Source organism: Sciurus carolinensis, chromosome 14 (genome assembly GCF_902686445.1).
Source record: "Sciurus carolinensis chromosome 14, mSciCar1.2, whole genome shotgun sequence".
Lineage (NCBI taxonomy): Eukaryota > Metazoa > Chordata > Mammalia > Rodentia > Sciuridae > Sciurus > Sciurus carolinensis.
In genome coordinates this window covers 9,617,779-9,641,344 of record NC_062226.1, presented here as the reverse complement: position 1 = coordinate 9,641,344, position 23,566 = coordinate 9,617,779, and the positions used below count along the sequence as shown (strand labels likewise).

Genomic DNA, 23,566 nt, shown 5'->3' with positions numbered 1-23,566 from the left:
GGCGTCTGCGCAGCGACGTCAGAACTTGGTCGATTCTCCCCGCCGCCTCGACCAGCCCCGCGCCCTCTCTGGCTGAAGCCGGGTGACAATCCCGAAATGACCCCCTCATTCCGGCCAGCGAAACCGGCTGGGACCCGTAGTTGTCTACCGCGAGGCGAGCTGGGATTTGTAGTTTTTAAGTGTGGCCAACTATTCTTTTTCTTCCCTTCCTTCAGACTCTCCTGGGGGAACCGGCGAGACTTTTCCGAGGCAGAACGGCGAAGTGGGTGACTGGGCATTCACTCGTTTCTCATGCCGACCCTGTTAAGCACTCTCCCATCAGAACATCTTCAGTTAAAAATTGGGTAAGCCTGGCTATAGCAACCTGTTTGCACCTTTCCAAGGCCTTGTGAAGACCTTGTCTAGACCTGTGGCACGGATGTCAAGACTCCCAGTTCTCCGACTAGGAAGGAAGGGAAACAAATATTAAAGTGCTATACAGAAGCTATTTTTTCCCCCTCTTAATCCTTGTAACGATTGGTAAGGCTGCGAGGCCGGAGATGTTAAACTTGCCCAATCTCATAGGAAAGAAAAGGTGGATCCAGGAATAGAAAATGGGCTACTGACTTAAGCGTACTTCTGTATGAGTCCTACGAGGGTAGGGAGGTATTTCTATTGTATCCCCAGTACCAAGAACAGTACCTGGCACTTCGTATACCCTTAACGCTAGTTTATTCTACAGCTACCTATGGAGCACCAGCTATGTACTATATGCAGTTGTAGACACTTGAGTTACTCAGCGAACACAGAATACAAAAATCTTTATCCTCAACCTTTAGTTTACATTCTAGAAGAGAAAGACAATATAAACAATAAATTACTATGGCATTAAAACGTGCTAGGAGAGAAAAAAACAGGGGAAGAGAGATGGGGTAATGCATTTTTAAGAAATAACAAAGACGTGGGGGAGTTAATTAAGCAGATACCTGGAGGAAATCGTATGGAAGAGCTGATGCAGAAGTGGAAGCATATCTAAAGTTTTGGGGTACAAGCAATGCTAGTGTAGTTGGAGCAAAGTAAGCGTAAGGAAGATCAGAGAGATATGGAGTATTTTTTTTTTTTAACTTTTGATGTAATGGGAAGTTATTGCAGGTTTTAAACAGGAGTAAAACTATCTAACTTGTTTAGTAAGGCTGCTGTATAGTACTATAAAAGGGCAGTAGTTGCAACTGAGATAATAGAAGACTTACATGGTCCATAGTAGCAAGTGCACCATCAGTATTTGTTGCTCAAGAGACTCAGGATTGCCGGGCATGGTGGCACATGCTTATAATCCCAGTAAGGAAGAAGAATCACAAGTTTAAGGCCAGCCTCAACAATTTAGCATGACCCTGTCTCAAAATAAAAAGGGACTAGGGATGTAGCTTAGTGGTAAAGCACCCCTAAATTCAATCCCCAGTGCAAAAAGAGAAAGAGATCCAGGACTGAATCCTCTTGTTCTAGAGTGTCTTTTGGAGACCATAGGGTAAACTTTTCCCCACTGTGGCGCCAGGGCTCAAACCCAGGACCCCCTACACGCTAGGCAAGCACTCTATCACTGAGCTATCCCTCTAACCTTGATGGAATTTTTTTTTTAAGAATTTTATAACAGGGGATTGAACCTAGGGCACTTTGCCACTGAGCCACATCCCCAGCCTGTTTTTTATTTGTTTGTTTGTTTGTTTTTTATTTTGAGACAGGATCTTGCTAAGTTACTTAGGTCCTCATTATTTGGCTGATGCTGACTTTGAACTTGTGATCCTCCTGTCTCAGGCTTCTGAGTCACTGGGATTATAGGCATACACACTGTACCCAGCTCGATGGAAAAAATTTTAATGAGATTTCTGAATGAAGTTCTTTGCATAATTCTTGCAAGTGTGAGTATGAAATTGTTTCAAAGTAAAATTAACTTGAAAAAGATTGTTACAAAATGAATAATGCCCCAAAGCATTCATTTCCTCATTCATTCAACACATAGTTTATGTAGTGCCTATGATGTGAATAAGGTAGATAAGGCCCCTGCCCTAATGGGGCTTACAGTTTGGTAGGGAAGGCAAACAAAAAACACAGAAATGAGCAAATATTTAATTGCAAAGTGTGATTAGTACTCAAAAGGGAAATAAGGAGATATTATGAGTTAAGAAAATTGGAGTAGAGGAAGCATACTATAGGTTGACAAGATTATCAGAAATAAAGTTTGCAGGCTCTAGCACTAGATGATCAGAGTTCAAGTCCAGGTTCTACTACTTACCGTGTGACTTTGAGCAAGTTATTTATCCTTTTGAGCTCCAGTTTTCCCAGTTGCAACGTGTCAATAATAATAATAGTGCCTGCCTCATAGAGATGTAAATAATACCTCATAGGCTTGTACTGAAGTTTAAAACATAGAGTTAATATATGAAAATGACTTAAAACAACATCTAGCACAGAGTAAAGGCTCTACAATTGTTAGCACTGAGTATTGTGTGGACAGGAAAGGTTTTTTTTTTGCAATTTTTAAAATTATTTTTAGTTGTAGATAGACATAATAACTTTTATTTATTTTTGTGTGGTGCTGAGGATCAAACCAGTGCCTCACACATGCTAGGCAAGCGAACTACCACTGAGCCACAACCCCAGCCCAGGGAAGATTTTTCTCAAGAGGTAACATTAAGACTTTGAAAAAATAAAAGGATAACATACTCAATTTCTTTGGGAAAAAATTTGCAAATGGGAAAAAGATGCTATTAATTGGTCTTCTTTTTATTGCAATCCTCTTGAGAAAGCTGGTAATTCACTTTTCATCTCTGAACTTTAATAATTAGGAATAAATTCTACTCAAGATACCTTCTCAGAATGGAAAAGACCAAAAGGAGGATGAATATGAGCTTCTATATAAACTGCGAAGTGCTTAAAAGGAAGTGTCACCGGCATTCATTGCTGGTAAATCAGTGAATGGGCCAGTGGTGTACCCTCTGGTGAAGAGAAGTGGCAGTGCATTACTAAACTGGCAGCAAGAAGCCCCTTTTGCAGACCCACCTCACTGAGTGAACCTCACTCTTCACGTCCACAGCAGAGAGGAGGAAGGCATCCCTCAGAGTGTTGGGCATGTTCTTAGGGAAGGCGAGATACATTGAATGGTTTGGGTCAGAAAGAGTACACAGAGTTCAATGACTGCAAAGTGTTCTTTGTCTTCTTTCCATAGAACAGAGGATCTGGGCTGCTCCCAGTTCTGCCATTTACGTGGTAAGTAATTTTTACTTTGTTAGGCCTTGAATTTCATTTTAGTGTCTTGTTTTGTTGTCATATTTTGTTTGGTACTGGGGATTGAACCCAGGGGCATTAACCACTGAACTACATCCCTAACCCTTCTTATTTTTTATTTTCAGACAGGGGCTTGCTAAGTTGCTTAAGGTCTCGCTAATTTGCTGAGGCTGGCTTTGGACTTGCAGTCCTCCTGCCTCAGCTTCCCAAGTCACTAGGATTACATGTGTGCACCCCGATGCCTGCTTGACTCACATTTTTTTTTTTTTTGAGAATTTCTGGATTCATGCTTTATTTAAAAACTTTAAAATGTGATACTACAAGTCCAGTAACAGATTGCAAAATCTCATGCTGTTTTTAACACATTGCACGCACGCGCACACACACACACACACAAAAAAAAAAAAACCAACAAATAAAAAATAGGAATGGAATTTAATCAATGTAATTTTAATATTGAGTTTCCATTTTAGATCCTGTTCAGTGATATTCTTGTTGCACAGGATTCTTTCTATTGGAAAGAATTTTTCACACTTTCGCTTTCTTGTCCTAATTTTTATTTCTTACAGTTACACAAGGAAATAACGTAGTTCATGGGCTCCAAGTATTACCCAATGATTTCTAGGGAAGATTGTGCCTGTGTACTCTGCCAATGCTGACTGGGGCAGAGACCCCATGTCTTCTGGTCCTTCCCCGCTGGGCATTTCTGTGCCTCTCCTGTCTTTGCTGGAATCATGGTACACTGATGAGATTCTATGTTCTCTGCCCACCTCTGGGGCTCTTTGTCATTGCCTACAGTGGGTTCATCTGCCTGCTAATCTTCTTTCTCCTGCTGGTCTCCTACGTGGTCATCCTGTGCTCTCTGAGGACACAGAGTCCTGTATTTACCTGATCAGTTCCTTCTTTGTAACTCGAGTTCCCGGGTTTCAGCTCCACTTATGATCGCCCACCGCCTGCAGGGACAATCACAACGCATATGCTCTTCTGGATCACAGGAACCAAAAAGCTTGACTCATATTTTTAAAACAGATTTCAAATGTTCCTTCCAGAATTCTCAAATGTGATTTTTAGTCCAAAACCACAGGGAAGAGTGGTTACTATTTTTTGTTGCTGGTATTGTTGTTGTTTGTATTTTGGTGCTAGGGATTGAACCCAAGGACAGTTTACCACTTTACCACTGAGCTACATCTCCAGCCCTTGTTTTTTAATTTTGAGACAGAGTCTCACCAAGTTGCTCAGGGCCTCACTAAATTGCTGAGACTTGCTTTGAACTTGCAGACCTTCTGCCTCAGCCTCCTGAGTTGCTGGAATTATAGGCATGCGCCACCTTACCTGACTGTTTTTCTCTCACAGACCTTTTCTGGTTTTTCTTAACATGATACTTCATGCCACATATAGCATGACACCTTGAAGTAGACCTAGCAAAAAGATCCAGGAGACCAGAGTATTCTGCAGCTCTGTGCAGAAATCACTGTCTAGATGTGTGTGGACATAATGCACAGCCAACCTTAGTTTTCTTTCCTGAAGGAGAGCAGAATGGATGGATACCCCTAAACTCTTCTTTGACAGTGAGTGGGGTCTTCTCCATTAACAGGGAATTCATGAAGACTCTAGGTGTTGGAAATAGGATCATTGAGCAGTGAGGAGAGCTGCAGCCTTCAAATTTCACTTTGTTCATAAAATTTGGTTATGCTTTCAAGTAGTTAAAAAATTTACCAAAATGACCTTTCACCTGTATTTTCAAATCCCCTCCACCCCTCTCTCTGTATGGTCGGTATTATTATCCCCATCACATAGATGAGGAAACTACGGTTCAAGGAGGGCAATAAAGTTGCCCAGTGTCAGAATTTGATGGTTCATGCTAGAGCCTGGATTTGAACACAAGTAATTCTGACCTCTTTCCACTAAACTACTGTAGTACCATAGTCCTACAGTTCCTACTGTTTCCACTCTTAGTTATTTCCTCTAGTACCTAGGACACAACACTATTGCTCAAGAGTGTGGTTCTCTGAATCAGACATAGGTGAGCCACCCTTTCAGGAAAGTCACAAGGAACCTATGGTTAGGATGTGGATCAGAGATAGTGCAGGAGCTGAAGGTGTAGCTCAGCGATAGAGTGCTCGCCTAGTGCACACAGGCCCTGAGTTTGATCCTGAGCACTACAAAAAAGACAGCAATAAGATAAGGTTGCATATGATTTCATTGTGGTTAGTGAGGCCTAACTTGTTAGCCCAGCCCTAAATTAAAAAATAAAAAGCTAATCCTGGGTGGCTGTAATCCCAGTGTCTAGAGAATCTGAGGCAGGAGGAAGGCAAGTTCAAAGCCCACTTGGGTACCTTAGCAAGACTCAGTCTCAAAAAAAAAAAAAAAAAAAAAAAAAAAAAGACTTGGGGATATAGTTTCCTGGATTCAATCCCCAGTGGGAAAAATTAATTAGAATTTAAAAATACAGATGAGCATACCTACCCACAGTAGTTCGTGTATTGCCCCAAAGAGCCTTATCCCTTCACATTGGACCTGCTCGGTGCCAGCACCTGGGTGCTGAGCACTTTATCTACTGCATTCCCTAGCACGACTGATAGAAATCTGATTAGCTCCATGTTGTAGAGGACACTGAGTCCCGGAATAAGTCACTTCTCCGAGAAGTGATAAGCATTTTAATTCCTTGCACTCTTTACAATCATTCCTAGTTGTCTTTTTGTTTAACCTTTCTCAAGTTGGACTGTAAACTCCTAAAGGCCAGGCACGTTATCGGAGTCCGCTGTAATTACAAATGGCAATTAACGGAGTGAGTCAGCTACTTAAGGCACCAAACTTGAACTGGCCTTGAGGACAGACCAGCTGCCCAAGCAGACGTTTGTATGTCGTTTCCAAGTAACCCTGGCTTATTTTCTCCGTCGGGGAGGGAGGACCCCAGGGAGAGCCCGACCGGTTCCTAGAGGACATGGGTCCCGAGCGTCCCCTTTGCGCATCCCCCTCAGGCCGCTAACAGCCAGAGACGCAGAGCTGTTGGCCCCGACCTGCTTCCGGGGCCTGTGGGGTGGGGCGATGGCCTGAGTCCCGCCCCTGCGGGGGCGGAGCCACGGCCAGGGACTGGCCCAAGCTGCGCAGGTAAAGTAGTCCTGAACTGGGAATCGCTGGGCCTGGGTTCTGAGCGCGATGCCAGGGACTGTCGGGCGCATTCTTTACTTGGGAGTGGACCCAAGAGGTTTGGAAAGGGCTGCTTCCGGATCTCCGACCTGGCCTCCAGCATTTCTTTCTCGCCCTGTATCCTGTCCCTTAGAGCTACCACGCGCAAGAATGGGACTCCGGGAGGGGGCTAGCAGGGGCGGCTGCAAGAGGCCTCTGTCCTCGCAAAGACCTCCCACTGAGCTTTGAGTTCTCGGGACAGTAGTCAGTGTCCTAGGCCTCAGTGCGTATTTATCCTTTTATCTTTTCATAATTCATTTTCTTTCTTCATTCACTCATCCCTCACTTCTGCTCTATTCCGGGGCCATTGGTAAGTTCTCAGAACAAATCATACTGGCCCAGCACTCTAGGAATTTAATCTAGAACCTAATATAGAGACTTTTGAATAGATAATTATATCCAGAATAATTCCTGAAATAGTAGCTTAAAAGAAAATGTCAGAGCCCTGCGATAGGAGGAAATAACTTGGGGGAGTAGAAGTGGAAAGCAAAAAACCAGAGGTTTATCTTGAAGGAATACTTGAACTGGGCTTTAAAGGTTGACTGGAAGTTTGGGAGTATACAAGAAGGGAAAGGACATTCCACATATGGGAAGCTGCTCAGGCTGCAAGTCATAAAATGGGCTGCCATATTATAGGAGCAACAAAAAGCCCAGTATTGCAAGAGAGTGTGGAAGTGAGTTTGCAGAGAATAGATTAACATCAGAAGGCCTGACCTTCTGTTATGATGAGGCCAAGATTTATCCCAGAGTTCAATATTTCTCAGTCTCTTAGGATGTTTTATCTTTTGATAAACATAAACATCTTACAAACTCTAAAATTTTGGTATATGTCCCTTCCCCCTGAGAATCACAGGATACATAGAAAAATTTTAGCCAACAAAACTTATGTAGTTATATCAAGAAAGTTATGGGGCTGGGGAGATAGCTCAGTGGTAGAGTGCTTGCCTTGTAAGCACAAGGCCCTGGGTTCGATCCCCAGCACCCAAAAAAAAAAAGAAAGTTACGTAGGCTGGGGATATAGCTCAGTTGGTAGAGTGCTTGCCTCCAAGCATAAGACCTTGGGTTCAAATCCCCAGCACTTCAAAAAAAATAAATAAATAAATAAGAAAATTATGTTAAAGCTGTAGGGTAAAGCTCAAAGGTAGAGGACTCACCTAGCAACTTACTAGGTAAGGGTTCAACCCCCAGCACTGCAAAAGAAAAATATATCAAAAGGTTCATGATTCATATTCAGATTAATCAGGCCTTAGACATTGGTACATTCAACAGGAAAGTTTTGTTTGTTTTGCGGTATTGGACATCAAATCTAGGGCCTTATGCCTGCTAGGCAAGCACTGCACCACTGAACTATACCCCCAGCCCCTCAACAGGAGAGGTTTTAAAAGGGAGAGTAACCTGATTTGTTCTGTATATTAGGAAGAAAATAATCATACATGTCTAAAAAGTGCCTTTCCTTCTTATATACAGGACACCATGAAGCAGCTGCCAGTCTTGGAACCTGGAGAAAAGCCCAGGAAAGCAACATGGTCTGTAAAAAAAGAATCTCTCTCTCTCTCTCTCTCTCTCTCTCTCTCTCTTCTCTCTCTCTCACACACACACATACACACAGAGTTTTTATTTCATTTATAAGTGCTTACTAACATATTTGGTCATCAATGAATAAAGGTAGAGATGAAACTGTCTGAGAAGGTCTTCAGAGGAAAGATGGGGGGCAATAATTATCATAGAGCAGATGTTAATTTTATTAAAATCCATTTACCAAGAAGAGCAAGGCACTGACCATCTGGCATCCTTAGCTCCAATGTGGTGTCTTCCCCCGAGCTGTGACTCATTTTTAAAAATTTTAGGGAATTGAATATGCATTAAACTGGCTTCACTGTTTCTTAGATGTTTTTTCAACCAACCCTTCATTCAGCAACACTGGCCTGACAGGGGCAACTGCTGTGGAGGTCCTGCAGGTCCAAAGATCAACAGTCTCTGTGTGGTGGGGGCTATAGACTAAGCAGGTGATGGTGATGGCAGGTGATCATTGCTGAGTCAGGGTCAAAGAAAACTGCAGAGAAGTGGCAGTGTTTCCACAGGACCTTGAAGGAAAACCTTCCATGGCTACCCAGTATTCATCCTGTTCAGGACCCAACACATATCTGATCATGGCATTCGCTAGCTTAAAACCCTTTTGAGGGCTGGGGGTGGAGCCCAGTGGCAGAGTGTTTACCTAGCATGTGCAAGGTCCTGGGTTCCATTCCTAGCACTGGAAAAAAAGAAAAATCGACAGACTGCTTATATTCTTCCACTGGCCCCTGCATAATCAGTTCTGCCTTTCCTTCCTACTTTAAATATCCTTATCTATTCTTTTTCTCTCTCTTTCTTTAGCATTTTCGTCAGTGTCCTACTCAGGCACTGTACATGCTGGTCCTTTCTTTCCCTCCAACTTTCATCCCTTTTCCCCAGCTAATTTCTACTCCTACTTCACATCTCAGTTCAAATGGTCCTTCTTCAGGAAGCCTCGTCTGACCATTCCATTCCCATCTCTCATTACAGGGTCAGGCCCTCTGTGATACATTCCCATACTATTTGTCTTGTACTGGACAAATAGTCTAGTCTTGTCCTGAAATAGATATTTGTGAACTCATTTACTATTTTTTCCCAACTAGTTTGTAAGGGCTTTGAGGCCTGTCTTATTCACCATCTGTCTGGATGTGTATGTGTTCTGAGGTAAGTTATTTGATCTTTGGGCTTTTCTAAGCCTCAATTCCTCAGTCATAAAACTCAAACAGTGATAATAGTACTGATCCTCAAAGTGCTTCTATACATATGAAATGAAACCAGGGTTGTGATTTCAGCAGGCTGGGCACATTGTTAGTAATTATTCAGGTGGTAATGGGGTATGCAGATCTGGAAGTCAAAAGAAATCTGAACAAGAAATAGAGATTGGGAGGCTGGGGTTGTGACTCAGTGGTAAAGAGCTTGCCTAGCATGTGTGAGGCACTGGGTTCGGTTATCAGTACCACATATAAATAAATGTCTATCGACATCTAAAAAAATATTTTAAAAAAAAGAAATAGAGATTTGGAAACCATGGATGATTATAGAGGTGGGTGGCAATTGAAGCAAATTTAGACTGAGGAAAAGAGGTTTCTGAGGATATTGAGAATTAGGAGGAGATTGTCAGGAAACAGAAAAAGGCACCAGAAAAGTGAGTAGAGATTCAAAAGGTAGGGGTGTGCGGAAGCAAGATTGGGGGAAAGGTAGAAGAAATAGAGGAGGATTAGGAGTACCAAACATCAGAGATGTCAACAAAACATGGTCTGAAAAACAGCTAGGGAATTTTCTAATCATGAAACTTAAAATGTGTTTTCTCAGTTAGCATCCAGGAATGACTGGATCCTGTATTTGACTTTTCAAGACTTAGCTTTGCTTGCATCAGGTTGAGCTTTGTGAGTGATCTGTAAAGGCTCTTAAAATCCTCAGATTCTAGAAAATGTTTCTGGACAGGTAGACATCATTGGTTAGTGGCAAGAGCCTTAGGGCTGTAGGTGTCCTTGTGAAGGCACTTAGTGCTCTAGCCACCCTTTACCAAAACCCTCTGTACACTGCTACTGGTGTTGAGTTTTCATGACCACCTTTTGAGGTAAGAAATGTTGCTCTCCTTGTTTTACAAATGAAGAAAGTGAAGTTCAGAAAGGTTAAGGGACTTCCAAAAGGTCACACATCTAGAAAGTACTGGAGCTGAGACTTGAATTCATAAACCATGTTTATGATCCCTGCACTGTTGTGCCAAGACATAACAGTGAACATTAGTGGATGTTATTTTTCCTGTCCACCATATGGGTCGTTACCAGCTCAGCGTATCTCCCTTAGATTACTACAAGATGGAAGTAGTGACAAAATTGAAAAACCAAAGGCTGTGAGCAGAAGGAAGATACTACTATTGATCAGGGAAGTGCTGCATTGCTGGATACAATTAAAGTGTCTGTGTATGTATCCAGTCCCTTCACTCTGTGAACATTTCATGAGGAATGAAAAGAACACACCCGCTACACTTGTTCTGTGCTCAGGCCTCCTGACTACATCCTCTTTTTGGCAGGTACACCTTGACTCCCCCTGGAGACAACCCCTGTGCTCGAGTTGGCCATAGTTGCTCATATTTACCCCCAGTTGGCAATGCCAAGAGAGGGAAGGTCGTCATTGTTGGAGGAGCAAATCCAAACAGAAGCTTCTCAGATGTGCACACCATGAATCTGGGTAAGATGAACAGCTACAGAACACAGCTGGCTTTGGGCTACCAGGTGTGAGCAGAGCATTCTTCACAATACCAGCTCTGACCTAACAGCAGGGTTTTCCTTTAAAAAAAAAAAGTGCATCACTGACAGGTTTCAGCAGACCTCTGGCACATATCCACCTGACCAGGACCTCCTTGTTTCAGGGGTCAGACCCCATATGGGCCTATATGGAGCCCAGAACATCCAATCACTGATTCATTATATATTTCTCCAGGGTACATCTGTGACTCCTACCTCTCCTTCCATCCACATATCCAATGAATTATCAGGTTGCCAATATATCCTATCTTCATCCATGTTGGTCCATTCTCACTACTACCACTATAGTCCAAGCCACTGTTACCTCTTAACTAGACTGTTACAATCACTTCCTTGCTGGTCTCCCTGCCTCCAAGTTTACCCACAGTACAGTGCATTTTCCAAACCAGAATTTCCAGAGAATGTTGTCTTAAATACAAGTGCAACCCCATCAGGCCCCTCTCAAGCCTTTCCCAGCCTCATTTCTTGGTGCACACATTTGCTGCACTAAATAGCCTTCATTTCCTTGAATACATCTTGAATATCCCACCTCCAAGCCATGCATATCCTGACTATTCCCTCTGCATGGAAAGCTCTTCCCAAATCCCAGATTAAATGTCATTTCTGACCAGGTATGGTGGCTCATGCCTGTAATCCCAGCAGCTCAGGAAGTCGAAGCAGGAGAATCCCAAGTTCAAAGCCAGCCTCAGCAACTTAGGAAGACCCTATTTCAAAAAATGAAAAGGGCTGGGGATGTGGCTCAGCAGTTAAGCCCTCCTGGGTTCAATCCCTGATACTAAAAAAAAAAAAAAAAAAAGTAAAGTTGTTTCTGTCAGGAAGCTTTCCCTGGTACTTTTGGATAGTTTTGTCACTACTTTCTTCTGTGGTCCACAGTATTCTACTCTCCCATCCTCTTCCCCCTTCATAGTCCATAGCACATGGGATTGTTTCCTAAGGATCTTCCCCACAGAGTATTACCTCCTTGGAAACAAGGAAACGTGGTTATTTTATTCATCATTGTATCCCCAGCCACTACCAGAGCAATTAGCACAGAGCAGATGCTATATTAGTATTTGGGTGAATGAATGAATCAATCATTGAATGAACGAATGAGTAAGTGAACAAACTAATGAACCAGTGACTACTATGTGCTATGCATAGGGAAAAAGTTAAAAAACTGGTGATCCACATATATGTATTATTAGTTCCATGTAATATTTGTTTTTGTTTTAGTCATGTGTTGATTACAAATCAATTGTAAGGAGTGTACATTTAAAAATTGATGGGCTTGGGACATAGTTCAGTGATAGAATGCTTGCCTAGAACATGCAAGGCCTACCACACACATACGCACAAAAATTATCCTAAGAAACCAGACCATTTTTTTTGGTTGTTTTGTTTTTTATTTTTCCAGTACTGGGCATCAAACCCAGGGCTTTGCACATGCTAGGCAAGCATTCTACCACTGAGTTACATACCCAGCCCAAAGTTACACCTTGTAACTTGTTACTAGCTTTGTGATCCTGGCTAAACCATCTGGACCTCAGTGTACAATGTGGTGTGGATATAACCTGCTTAAGTTGGCCACCATAATGATCCAAAAAGATAGTGCCTGTGAACACCCTATGGAAAGGGTTTACTAACTAAAACATCTGATAGGTTAGGTGTTAGTAAAACAACTGATAGGTCAGGTGTTATTGTTCAGTGAACTTGGTTCAAACAAAAATCATCTAGTTGCAGTTAAGAGAAACCCGCTTAAACCAGCAAAGAGAGAGAGAAATTTATAGAGATACCAGAGATGTTTTGCAGAATCCAGGGGCAAGAAGCACATCCCAACCTCATGAGAGAGTAGAAACAATGGATCTGATTGGCCATTTAGGTTAACTGGCTACCTCTGACTCAGTTAACTAAGACTAGAAAGTCAATGTGTTGCACAAACATTTTGTCTAGGCTCTACCCATGTGGTTGGAAGGGAGAGTGGGGACAGTTTCCATAGAAGAGGGCTTATGGACTAGGCAGATAGCCCCCAAAATGTCTACTATCAATCTTCTCAGAGGTTGACCACATTCCCTTAGGTGACTTAATAGTTGTTCGTTTGGGCGATCAGTCTTTTGTTAACTACCCTCCCCAAATTTGTCAATCAACATAAGCATTTGACAGCTCCAACTGAGGAACTGGGTGAAATGTTTTCTAGGGACACATCAGTGGGATTTACCCACCTGCGGGGGCCTCTTGCCACGGTACGAGCATGCCAGCTTCATTCCCTCCTGCACACCTGGCAACATCTGGGTATTTGGAGGGGCCGACCAGTCAGGAAACCGAAATTGTCTTCAAGTTCTGAATCCTGGTAAGTTACCAACAGTTGGTTTATTTTCATCATGCACACATAAATCTACTTTCAATTCCAGTATGTTCAGATTGTACTAATTAATCCATTTAACTTTTCTGACCTCATAAAACACAGGAATTTATCAACTCTTCAAATATCCAAACTGGAAGGAACTTCAGAGAACAGCTATGCTAAGTGTGCAGCTCAGATCCAGGGAGAGGGATGTAACTTTCCTAAAGTTACCAGGGAGTCAGTGACTGAACCAGGCTAGAACCCAGATCACCTAGATCAGTGTTCTCTAGTGGGGGCTTTTATGCCCCACATGGGAGATTAGACCATATCTGGAAATATTTTTGTTTTTGACAGTTGGGGTCAGGGTAGCTATGGCATCAAGTATTTGGAGCCCAGAGATGCTACTATATGTCCTCTAAGGACAGGACTGCTCTAAAATGTCAGTAAATGCCAAAGTTAAGATACTCTGCCTCAGGACTTGTTGGTATGCTTCTTTAAGCCAAAATTGCCTGGTCCCTGACTGGTCTCACTGATAGTTTTATCAAAGGGAAAGCAATTTGAGAGCATCACTCCCAGGAGGTTGCTCAGCTACCTACAGGAGGTGAACTTGTTTGTTTGTTTGTTTTTTCCCTAAATTTTTAGTTGTAGATAGACACAATACCTTTATTTTATTTACTTTTCTGTGGTGCTGAGGATCAAATCCAGTGCCTCACGCATGTGAGGCAAGTGCTCTACCACTGAGCCACAACCCCAGCCCTGAACTTTTCTGTAATTTTTTTAAATTACAGAAAATTTTTTAAATTTTGTTTTATTTTTCTCTTTATGAATATTATTTACAAGCTAGATGTGGTGGCACATGCCTATAATCTCAGCTACTTAGGAAGCTGAGTCAGGAGGATTGCAAGTTTGAGGCCAGCCTGGGCAATTTAGAAAAACCCAGTCTCAAAATAAAAGGGTATGTAGCCCAGTGATAGAGCACTTGCCTAGCATGCGTGAGTCCCAGGTTTTAATCCCTAGCACCACACACACACACAAACACACACACACAAAATAAATACAGGCGAGAGCAGGCATGGTGGCAAATACCTATAATCCCAGCAGCTCAGGAGCCTGAGACAGGAGGATCGAGAGTTCAGAGCCAATCACAGCAAAAGCAAGGCACTAAGCAACTCAGTGAGACCCTGGTTCTAAACAAATTACAAGAAGGATGTTGCTCAATGGTCAGTGCCCCTGAGTTCAATTACTAGTACCCCCCAAAAAAAATGCAGATCAAGATCTCCTCTTCTAGGTACTATCCATGACCTTCAGCTAGTATTTTAACCTCTCTCTGCTTAAGATTTATTTTCCGTCACATCAGGATAGTAATGTTTCATCCCTTGTTAATTTCTCAAGGGTTCAAATTAACCTGATATCTGGCAAAGAGTTAAAACTCTCAGTATTTGTTAGTTGTTATGGTTAATGTAGGTATGATTTGGAAAATGGAAATCAGTTCTGGAACCCTACCCTTTTGATTCTCATTGATGGTATTCATTTAAATAAAATATTGTGAGCTAGGCGTAGTGGCACACACCTATAATCCCCTGGACTTGGGAGTCTGAGGCAGGAAGGTCTCAAGTTCAAGGCCAGCCTTAGCAAATTAGTGAGGCTCTAAACAAAATGTTTTAAAGGACTGGGTATGGCTAAGTGCTAAGTGTCCCTGGGTTCAATCCACAGTAGCAACAAAAACAAAAACGAAAACACAGTGAGACTTTGGAAAGTTTCTATCAAAGGAATTGATTTCCTCACCATATCCTTTTTCCTCCTGGAAAGTATAATTGACACAGTACCCAAGAAACATGGAAAATCTGAGTTGTTAGTTGCTTTTGTTGCCAGGGCAAGTCCTTCAAATGGCTTAAGACTCCTTTGTGGATTGTGCTGATGTTTGACTTGTGTACCTTCTAAATCTAAGACCCAAAAACTGTCCAACATCCATAGCTACCAACATGATTATCTTTTGCTTTGAATGTAGGCTGGGATTTGTTAAGTCTCCAGGTTCATGTTTGAGTTCTACACGTACTGCAGATGCTTCGTGCAGCATTTTGCATATTGAATGCAGACCTTTTACAAAAGGCATAGAATTTTCCAGGCAAGAAATAATCCTCAGGCTGGATACAGTGGCACATGCCTGCAATCCCAGTGAAGCAGGAGGATTGCAAGTTCAAAGCTGCCTCAGCAACTTAGCAAGACCCTGGTCTCAAAATAAAAAATAAAAAGTTACCAAAAAAAAAGAACTAATCCTTGGGATGCTGGGTTGGAGCCATTGTGGGACTCTGACAGACATGAGTTTAAGCTCCTTCTCAGAAGTGCTGTGACCTGGGAGACAGAATTTTAAGTTTCTGAGTTTCAGTTTCCTCATTGCAAAATGGAAATACTTTTTACCCACCTCCAAGGGTTGAGTGAGGAAATTTGGAATGGCAGAGTGTTCAGGGCAAAGAAGGTGTTCAGTTAATACATCTGTTTCTATAGAGTTCATGTTTTATTCTAAAGAGAAAGAAGAAACTTCTATGTATCTACCAGGTGGTGAGCTTTCATTTTCAAGTCAGAAGAGGAGAATAATAGATCCTAGTGTTATTAAAGTAGTTTAAATCCCAACTCAACCATTTACTAGCCATGTCACCTTGAATAAGTGATAAATCTATCTCTGCTTAAATTTCCTTCTGTATAACAGGGGAAATCTAACATTTATTTAGTACTTTGTGTGTGTACATGTGTGTGTGCTACAGGAATTGAACCTAGGGATGCTTTACCATTGAGCTAAGCTACCTCCTCAGCCCTTTCTAAAGTTTTTTTTTTTTTTTTTTTTTTTTTTTTTTTTTTTTAAGTTTTGAGATTGGGTCTCATTAAGTTGTCCTGGCTGACCTCAAATTTGCCATCCTCCTCCTTCAGCCTCCCGAATCTCTGGGATTACAGGTGTGCACCACTGCACTGCTTTATTTAGCACTTATTATCTTATAAGAACTCTTATTATTGGTACTGAAACTGTAATAATATTGTCTACTTTCATTTAATGGCTACATTTTCTGGGGAATTTGGCACATTTGGACTCTGGCATCTAATTGGAATGAATTTTAGCAAATTTTGAGCTCCTCTGAGTGAACTCAGGGAAGGGTAGTCAATCAAGTATTAAAAGGGTTGAAAGGGGATATTGACTTTTTGTTGTTGTTGTTGGGGGAGCTGGTACTGGGTATTGAACTCAGTGGCACTTGACCACTGAGCCAAATTCCCAGCCCTATTTTGTATTTTATTTAGAGCCAGGATCTCACTAAGTTGCTCAGTGCCTCGCTTTTACTGAGTCTGGCTTTGAACTCTCAATCCTCCTGCCTCAGCCTCCTGAGCTGCAGGGATTACAGGCATGTGCCACCGCACCTGGCTAAGTTTGAGCTTCTTACCTAAAACTCCATTGTCCCTCTAAAGGATCAGGGTAATAAAGTGACCCTACCTACCTCTACCAAGAGTCAAGGTCAAGGACTGAGACTGTAGATCAATAGCAGACTGCTTGCCTTGCATGCACAAGACCCTGGGTTCAGTCACTAGCACCCCCACACACAAAAAAAAGAGTAAGCCTGGAGTTTTAGAACCCTGCCTTTTCTCTGGACCAGAAACTGGGACTTGGACGACACCAGAAGTGACCAGCCCCCCACCATCTCCAAGAACATTCCACACATCATCGGCAGCTATTGGAAACCAGCTGTATGTCTTTGGGGGTGGAGAGAGAGGTGCCCAGCCTGTGCAGGATGTGAAGCTGCATGTGTTTGATGCAAGTATGAACTAGCAGGAACCTCAGGGATGCCACTTAACCTGCTCAGGACTGTCTTGGCCTGCAGTTTACCCATGTATAGGAAGCAAAGATAGAAAGTGAAACTGTGGCCAAGTTCCCGCTTCTAGACTCCTTTGGTATATTCCTTAGCTGATATATAGATTCTTTTTGTAGCAACATTTGCATTGAAAAGATATCCATGATCAATTTTAAAAATTCAAACAGTAAAGTTCATAGAGTAGAAAAGTAAATGCTTCCTCTTCAGCCTTTCCCTAGTACTCTTTAGACAAGTAAACACCATTAGCAGTTTCTTACCTCTCCTTCCAGACTTTTTTATGCACTTATAAATCATACAGTCTTGTGTACAGGTGCATATGTGAATTTTCTGTGAATTTTGAAATTATAAAAACTTTAAAAACACATACATGGAATCCAATTATACATGCTGTTCTGCAGCTTGTATTCATTTATCTATTTTCTTGCACTGGGAATTGAAAACAGGGACCAATGAGCTACACCACCAGTTTTTTTATTTTTTATTTTGAGACATGGTCTCTCTAAGTTGCTTAGGGCCCCTTAAAGTGCTGACGCTGGTCTTGAATTTGAGATCCTCCTGCCTTAGCCTTCTGAGTCACTGGGATTGCAGGCATGTGCCACCATACCCAGAAGTACATCTTTCTTTTAGAGTAGAGGTAGGTCTTGGTAGTTGAAAGCATAAACTTTGAAACCACACAACCCGAATTAAAACCAGATCTGATACAAGGTTTCTTTGTTACTTTAGGCTAATGACTTAATCTCTCTTGGCCTTAGTCTGCTTACTTGTAAAATAGAGAAAATAGTAGTGCTTACCACAAATTTTTTTTTTTTTTTGAATCACAGATTAAACCCAGGGGCAATTAACCACTGAGCCACATTCCCAGCCCTTTTTAATATTTTATTAAGAGACAGGGTCTGGCTAAGTTGTTCAGACCCTTCCTAAATTGCTGAGGCTGACTTTGAACTTGTGATCCTTCTGCCTCAGCCTCCCCAGCTACTGGATGTGGCACTGCACCTGACTTGTTAGGTTTTTTATTTTGAGACAGTCTTGCTAAGTTGTTGAAGGTCCTGCTAAATTGCTGAGGCTGGCCTTGAACTTACGATACTCCTGCCTCAGCCTCCCAAGTCACACAACAGCAAGAGGTTGTAAAGATTAAATGAGATAATATGATAAAGTATATAGCACACAACCTGGGACATAAAAAGTACCTAATAAATATTAACTATATTATTGTTGTTGTTATTTCTTTTTTAAATTATGCTTTATGAATATCTAAGTCAGTACCAATTTCCATGCAAAGCATATCCTTCTATGTGTATCTTTTATTCATTCATTTTCCTACTGATTAGCTTTTTGCTGACATTGGTACAGTGAACATTTGTATATATTAATCTTTGTATGTGTTACAAACATTTATATAAAATAGATACACTATGTACACAATCTCATTTAATGCACACCTCAACCCTGAAAATTAGGTATTGCCTCTATCCCCATTTTACACCTATAGAAACTAAATCCTACCCAGGTGCCATAGCGCATGCCTGTAATTCCAGCTACTCAGGAAACTGAGGCAGGAGGATCACAAGTTCCAGGCCAGTCTCAGCAATTTACCAAGACCCTGAGCAACTTAGTGAGACCCTGCCTCAAAATAAAAAGGGCAGGGAATGGCTAGGTGTGGTGGCACATGCCTATAATCTCAGCAGTTCAGGAGACTGAGGCAGGAGGGTGGCAAGCTGAAAGCAACTTTGCAAGACCTTGTCTCAAAATTAAAAATATATAAAGGGCTGGGAATGTGGCTCAGTAGTTGAACACCCCTGGGTACAATCCCTGTTACAAAAAAAAAAAAAAAAATCTTGTTTCAGAAGAAGTCTACTTGTTCATTTTAACTTTTGGGAAGTTCTAGATTGAAGCTTCAGGGGAGATTATTTCAATTAAAAACAAGAAATGGCCTCCTAACTCCCCAAAGAAGGGGCAAACATGTTAGTTAGTGTGCCCTCCAGCCCTGGAAGCATCCAGGCAGAGGCTGTGCAGGCTGCAGAGTAAGGGAAATATGTTCTGGATGCTCAGGTTGGTCTCTAAGAAGGAAGCTCCTCCTATAGTATCTCTGCTTGCTGGGAGGGATAAAGAAGCTTGGGTATGTTTCTTGCTTCATAGCTTTGCCACTTGATGCCAGTGAATTTACCTTTCTAGATACTCTGACCTGGTCACAGCCAAAGACATCTGGAAGTCCTCCATCTCCCCGGCATGGTCATGTGATGGTAGCAGCAGGGACAAAGCTCTTCATCCATGGAGGCTTGGCAGGGGACAAATTCTTTGATGACCTCCATTGCATCAATACAAGTAAGTAGGGTGGAAAGCATGGACACTTGTCTGCTTAAAATTTATTTATTTATTTATTTATTTATTTTTAATTTATTTATTTTTTGGTGGTACTGGGATTGAACCCCATTTTAAGACAGGGTCTTGCTAGGTTGGTTGCCCAGGTTGGCTTAGAACTTGTGATCCTCCTGCCTCAGTCTCCCAAGTAGCTGGGATTATAGGCATGCTCCATCACTCCTGGCTGCTTTTTTTTTTTTTTTTTTAAACAAACTTGGGCACAGTGGTGGATACCTGGAATCCCAACTTTTCCAGAGACTGAGGCAGGAGGCTAGTAAGATGAAGGCCAGCCTAGGCTACTTAGTGAGACCCTGTCTCAACATAAAAAGGGATGGGGATCCAGCTCAGGGGTAGAGTACTTGCCTAGCATGCACAAGGCGCTGGACTCAATCCCCTGTATCAAAAAACAAAAACAGACAAACAAACAAACAAAAAAACAAACTCTATTAGATGTGCTTTTCTTTTTTATTTTTGGTAATGAGGATTGAACCAGGTGTGCTTAACCACTGAGAGCCCCTAGCCCCTTATATTTTTTATTTTTGAGACAGGACCCCTCTGAGTTGCCAAGCCTGATCTAGAACTTGCAATCCTCCTGCCTCAGCCTCCCCAGTCACTGGGATTACAGGAATGCACCACTATGCCGTGCTCATTATGGTTTGTGTTCTCCAACTGAATTTCAGGCATTCATCATTACCCACACAGGACCAGGGTAACATTTTAGGATATGTCTGAAGGTGAAAGACCAGAATTGCGTGCTTCTCAGGCTAAACATTTGAAAACACAAGAAAAAGAAAATTAGAACATGAGAATTGTCTTTAAGTAGCTGAAGGACACTGCCAGGCCCTGGAGAGCCTGGTCTCCCTCTGGGTCATTCCTTTGGGTTGTGAGCTCCTTTTGGTCAGGGACTCATCTCTTGTTAACAGGTGTATTTTTAGCACTTAGCACAGTGTCTGGAACATTCTGGGTGATGGATATACGTCTGTTCATGAGTGGATAGATTAATAAATGAACAGTTCTGCATTGCTCTAGACTCCAAGACCAATGAAACCATGGGCAAAAGGCATGGGCACTCCTATGCAGACAACCTTACCAAGCACTGGGTTCTTTGAAGCCTGGGGATGCTGGCTGGGATTCCTGCACTGGCCAGCATTATGGCCCCAAATACTTGACCCTGTCTCATTTTGACAGATGGAAAGGATCTTCAGTCTTTAGAGAAGCATTTCTTGCAGGCAGTCACTTGGGGTTTCATGCTTATTTTTAAAAAGGAAGTCCTTTTCTCTTGTGCTGAAGAACTATTTCCTGTCTATTTTTCCTATTTACTCAAATAGTTCTCTAAACCTAAAATATAGTAATATACTAATTTTGCTTCTTAAATTCTTGTTTGAAAAATGCAAATCATCTCTGCAAAAATAGATAGAAGCAAGGCATGGTGTCGCACACATGTAATCTCAGAGACTTGAGAGGCTAAGGCAGGTGGTTTGCAAATTTGAGGCCAGTCTAAGCAATTTAGCAAGGCCCTAAGCAATTTAGTGAGACCTTGTCTCAAAATAAATAAAATAAAAAAGACTGGGGATGTAGCTCAGAGGTAGAGCACCCTTGGGCTTCCCAGTACAAAAAAAAAAAAAAAAAAAAAAAAAAAAAAATTTTTGCAAGTAGGTGCTGAGGTAGCAAATTGAAGTGTAGAGGACTCAGGTTTTGGAGCAGGACCTCAGAATGTGTGTCTAGCTCTACCACTTACAAGCTGTGGGATCTTAAGCAAGCCTCTTTCCCTCTCTAATAATCCCTTGTGCTCATCCGTAAGAAGTGGGTAGGCACAAATAATAGCAATTCACCGAGCTGTTATGAGAATTAAGTGAACAAGATACTGAAAGTAACCAGCCAGTACTTACAAAGTTGCTTTCTGAATAACTTAGTATTGAAAACACATAAGCATGTGTTACACCTTTTTTTTTTTTTCCAAATATTTTTTTTGGTGTAGGTAGACACCTGTTTTTATTTATTTTTATGTGGTGCTGGGGATCGAACCCAGCGCCTCACCTACTGCCAAGTCATAACCCCAGCCCCTGTACATGTGTTTTAAATGCTCAGTTTACCAAACAAAGATGATAGTCATTATGTAAGGTTGCATCATATTTCTCAATGTGTTCCAGAGACCACTACAGCAGAATCCTGTAGATTAGTTGCAAAAACTATAGATCACTGAGCATTTCCCTCCCTCCCTAGACTACCCATTCAAGCCCCACTCCCAAGTAATTCTTATGCACACTAGACCTTGCTCTGTCACCTCTCATGAGTTCCTAGTGAATGACCTCAGTGATTGATTTGCAAACTGCATTAAATAAGTTTGAAACCACATTTTAGCCCATACTGTGCCAAAACTCTCTCTCCACAGGTGACATGAAGTGGCAGAAGCTCAGTCCCACAGGGGCTGCTCCAGCAGGCTGTGCTGCCCACTCAGCTGTGACTTTGGGAAAACATATATATGTCTTTGGAGGAATGACTCCCACTGGAGCACTGGACACAATGTACCAGTATCACATAGGTGAGTGGTGCAAACAAGCTTTGCAAAGTGACATAGTGCTTTGGCTTTTCAGTTTAGTTCCTCCATGTCTAAATCTAAAGAAATAAAAGTTAAACTTACAGGGAATGACATCATTAAAACAGTAACACTATCTGTAGGGTTTTTTTCCCCCCTCATTAGCTGATGCAGTAAATTACTGAGCATCTCTTGAAATGTTTTTAATATTTAGTAGTTGATGGACCTTTTTTTCATATATTTATATGTGGTGCTGAGACTCAAACACAGTGTCTCACACACGAGGCAAGTGCTCTACCACTGAGCCACAACCCCAGCCCTTGAAATTTCTTAACATGCACCTTTGGTTCTTTACCCCTAACAGAAAAGAAGCATTGGACCCTGCTTAAATTTGATACTTTGCTGCCCTCTGGACGTTTGGATCATTCCATGTGTATCATTCCATGGCCAGTGACATCTACTTCTGAAAAAGAAGACTCAAATTCAGTTTCCCTAAACTGTGAAATTGAGAAAGGGGATTCCACCGACAGAGTGGCACAATGTGGCAGCTCACCTGAGGAAGGTCGGAGTGACATACTGCTCTGTTTTGTGTTTGGTGGTATGAATACAGAAGGGGAAATCTATAATGATTGTATTGTGACGGTAATTGACTAAAAAAATGTTTGTTACTTTCATAAAAGTTAAGTGAAACCTTAACGGTTTTATGCCTTCAAAATATTTTCTGTACAATATATCCATCTTGCTTTTACCTAGTTTGGTAAGTAAAGAAACAACTAGACAGCCTAACACAGAAAGTTCCATTGTAAAAAAGGTTTTACCAGCAGTAAAACCTAGGTAAAAATGAGCCTTGGTGGCAAATGTCTGTAATCCCTGTGACTTTGAACCTCCCAGGAGGCTCAAAAGTTCGAGGCCGGCTTGGGCAACTCAGTGACTCCATCTCAAAATAAAAAAGGGCTGAGGATGTATGTAGTAGCTTAGTGGTAGACACCCCTGGGTTTAATCCCCAGTACTGGCAGGGGTTGGCGGGGGGGCTGGTGCTAAATGAAGACAAGTCACAGGCATTAGAGTAGACATTTACCAGTTGAAGTTCTTGCTAATATTCATTAGTTGATCCTTATAGAGAGGGGCAGACTATTTGATGCACAGTAGTGATAGCCTGTGGGGATAGGTCACTTTTAACATTTGATTAGGCTTGGCCTGCAGACCTTCTCTTACACTATAGGCCTACCCAAATGCTTTTGAGACAATGCAGAAGTATAAGCCTTAGTATTCAGAAAAAATTGGTGTTGGGCCCAGTCTACCATCCTTAGCAAGTTAACCTTCCAGCTGGTTACCCCTCTACATAATACTTATCCTTGGGCAGTCTAGGATTTCATGTTAGCACCAGACAATAAAGATGGCATTTATTGAGCATACTTACCACCCACCTAAACCATCCCTTTTCTCGAGAAGCCAACTCAAATAGTCCTAAGACTAACACAACCACAGCCTTTGTCTTACAAGTGGGACAGTTTAGTATTTGGCTCACCATCTAGATGCTACCCTACTACCACTGAAAATTTTCATTAAGAGATACTAGTGTAGCTGGGCTCAAAGTACATCTTGTTTACCTTTTAAGATTATAAAATGAGTCCAACTAAGTGGCACAGTGCATGCTTGGTTAAGTGCAAAGCCTTGGATTTGATCCCCAGCACCACAAAAATTAAAAATAAATGAAAATCTAAGT

The 23,566-nt window shown here is 41.8% G+C and overlaps 1 protein-coding gene across 7 annotated transcripts; it reads left to right on the top strand.

The window, feature by feature from the left end:
* The first annotated feature begins 36 nt into the window (after window positions 1-36).
* On the top strand, window positions 37-23,566 carry Rabepk (Rab9 effector protein with kelch motifs). 7 transcript variants are annotated; one of them, XM_047524261.1, is made up of 10 exons: window positions 64-82; window positions 216-344; window positions 3,203-3,243; window positions 7,918-7,976; window positions 10,538-10,695; window positions 12,946-13,098; window positions 16,731-16,892; window positions 19,119-19,268; window positions 21,697-21,846; window positions 22,205-23,566. In XM_047524261.1, the coding sequence occupies exons 4-10, from the start codon at window positions 7,924-7,926 to the stop codon at window positions 22,492-22,494; spliced, it is 1,116 nt and encodes a 371-aa protein (XP_047380217.1). In that variant the 5' UTR covers window positions 64-82; window positions 216-344; window positions 3,203-3,243; window positions 7,918-7,923; the 3' UTR covers window positions 22,495-23,566. The 7 variants fall into 7 exon arrangements, with proteins under 7 accessions (XP_047380216.1, XP_047380223.1, XP_047380217.1 ...); XM_047524260.1 differs by having other exon boundaries at window positions 37-344; XM_047524267.1 differs by lacking the exon at window positions 16,731-16,892 and having other exon boundaries at window positions 37-344.

Bases quoted from the DNA above. Each gene is read 5' to 3' on its own strand.
- Rabepk (XM_047524260.1), top strand. From the start codon at position 7,924: ATGAAGCAGCTGCCAGTCTTGGAACCTGGAGAAAAGCCCAGGAAAGCA. The intron at 16,893-19,118 runs GTATGAACTAGC...TTACCTTTCTAG, and splicing joins GCTGCATGTGTTTGATGCAA to ATACTCTGACCTGGTCACAG. The intron at 19,269-21,696 runs GTAAGTAGGGTG...CTCTCTCCACAG, and splicing joins CCTCCATTGCATCAATACAA to GTGACATGAAGTGGCAGAAG.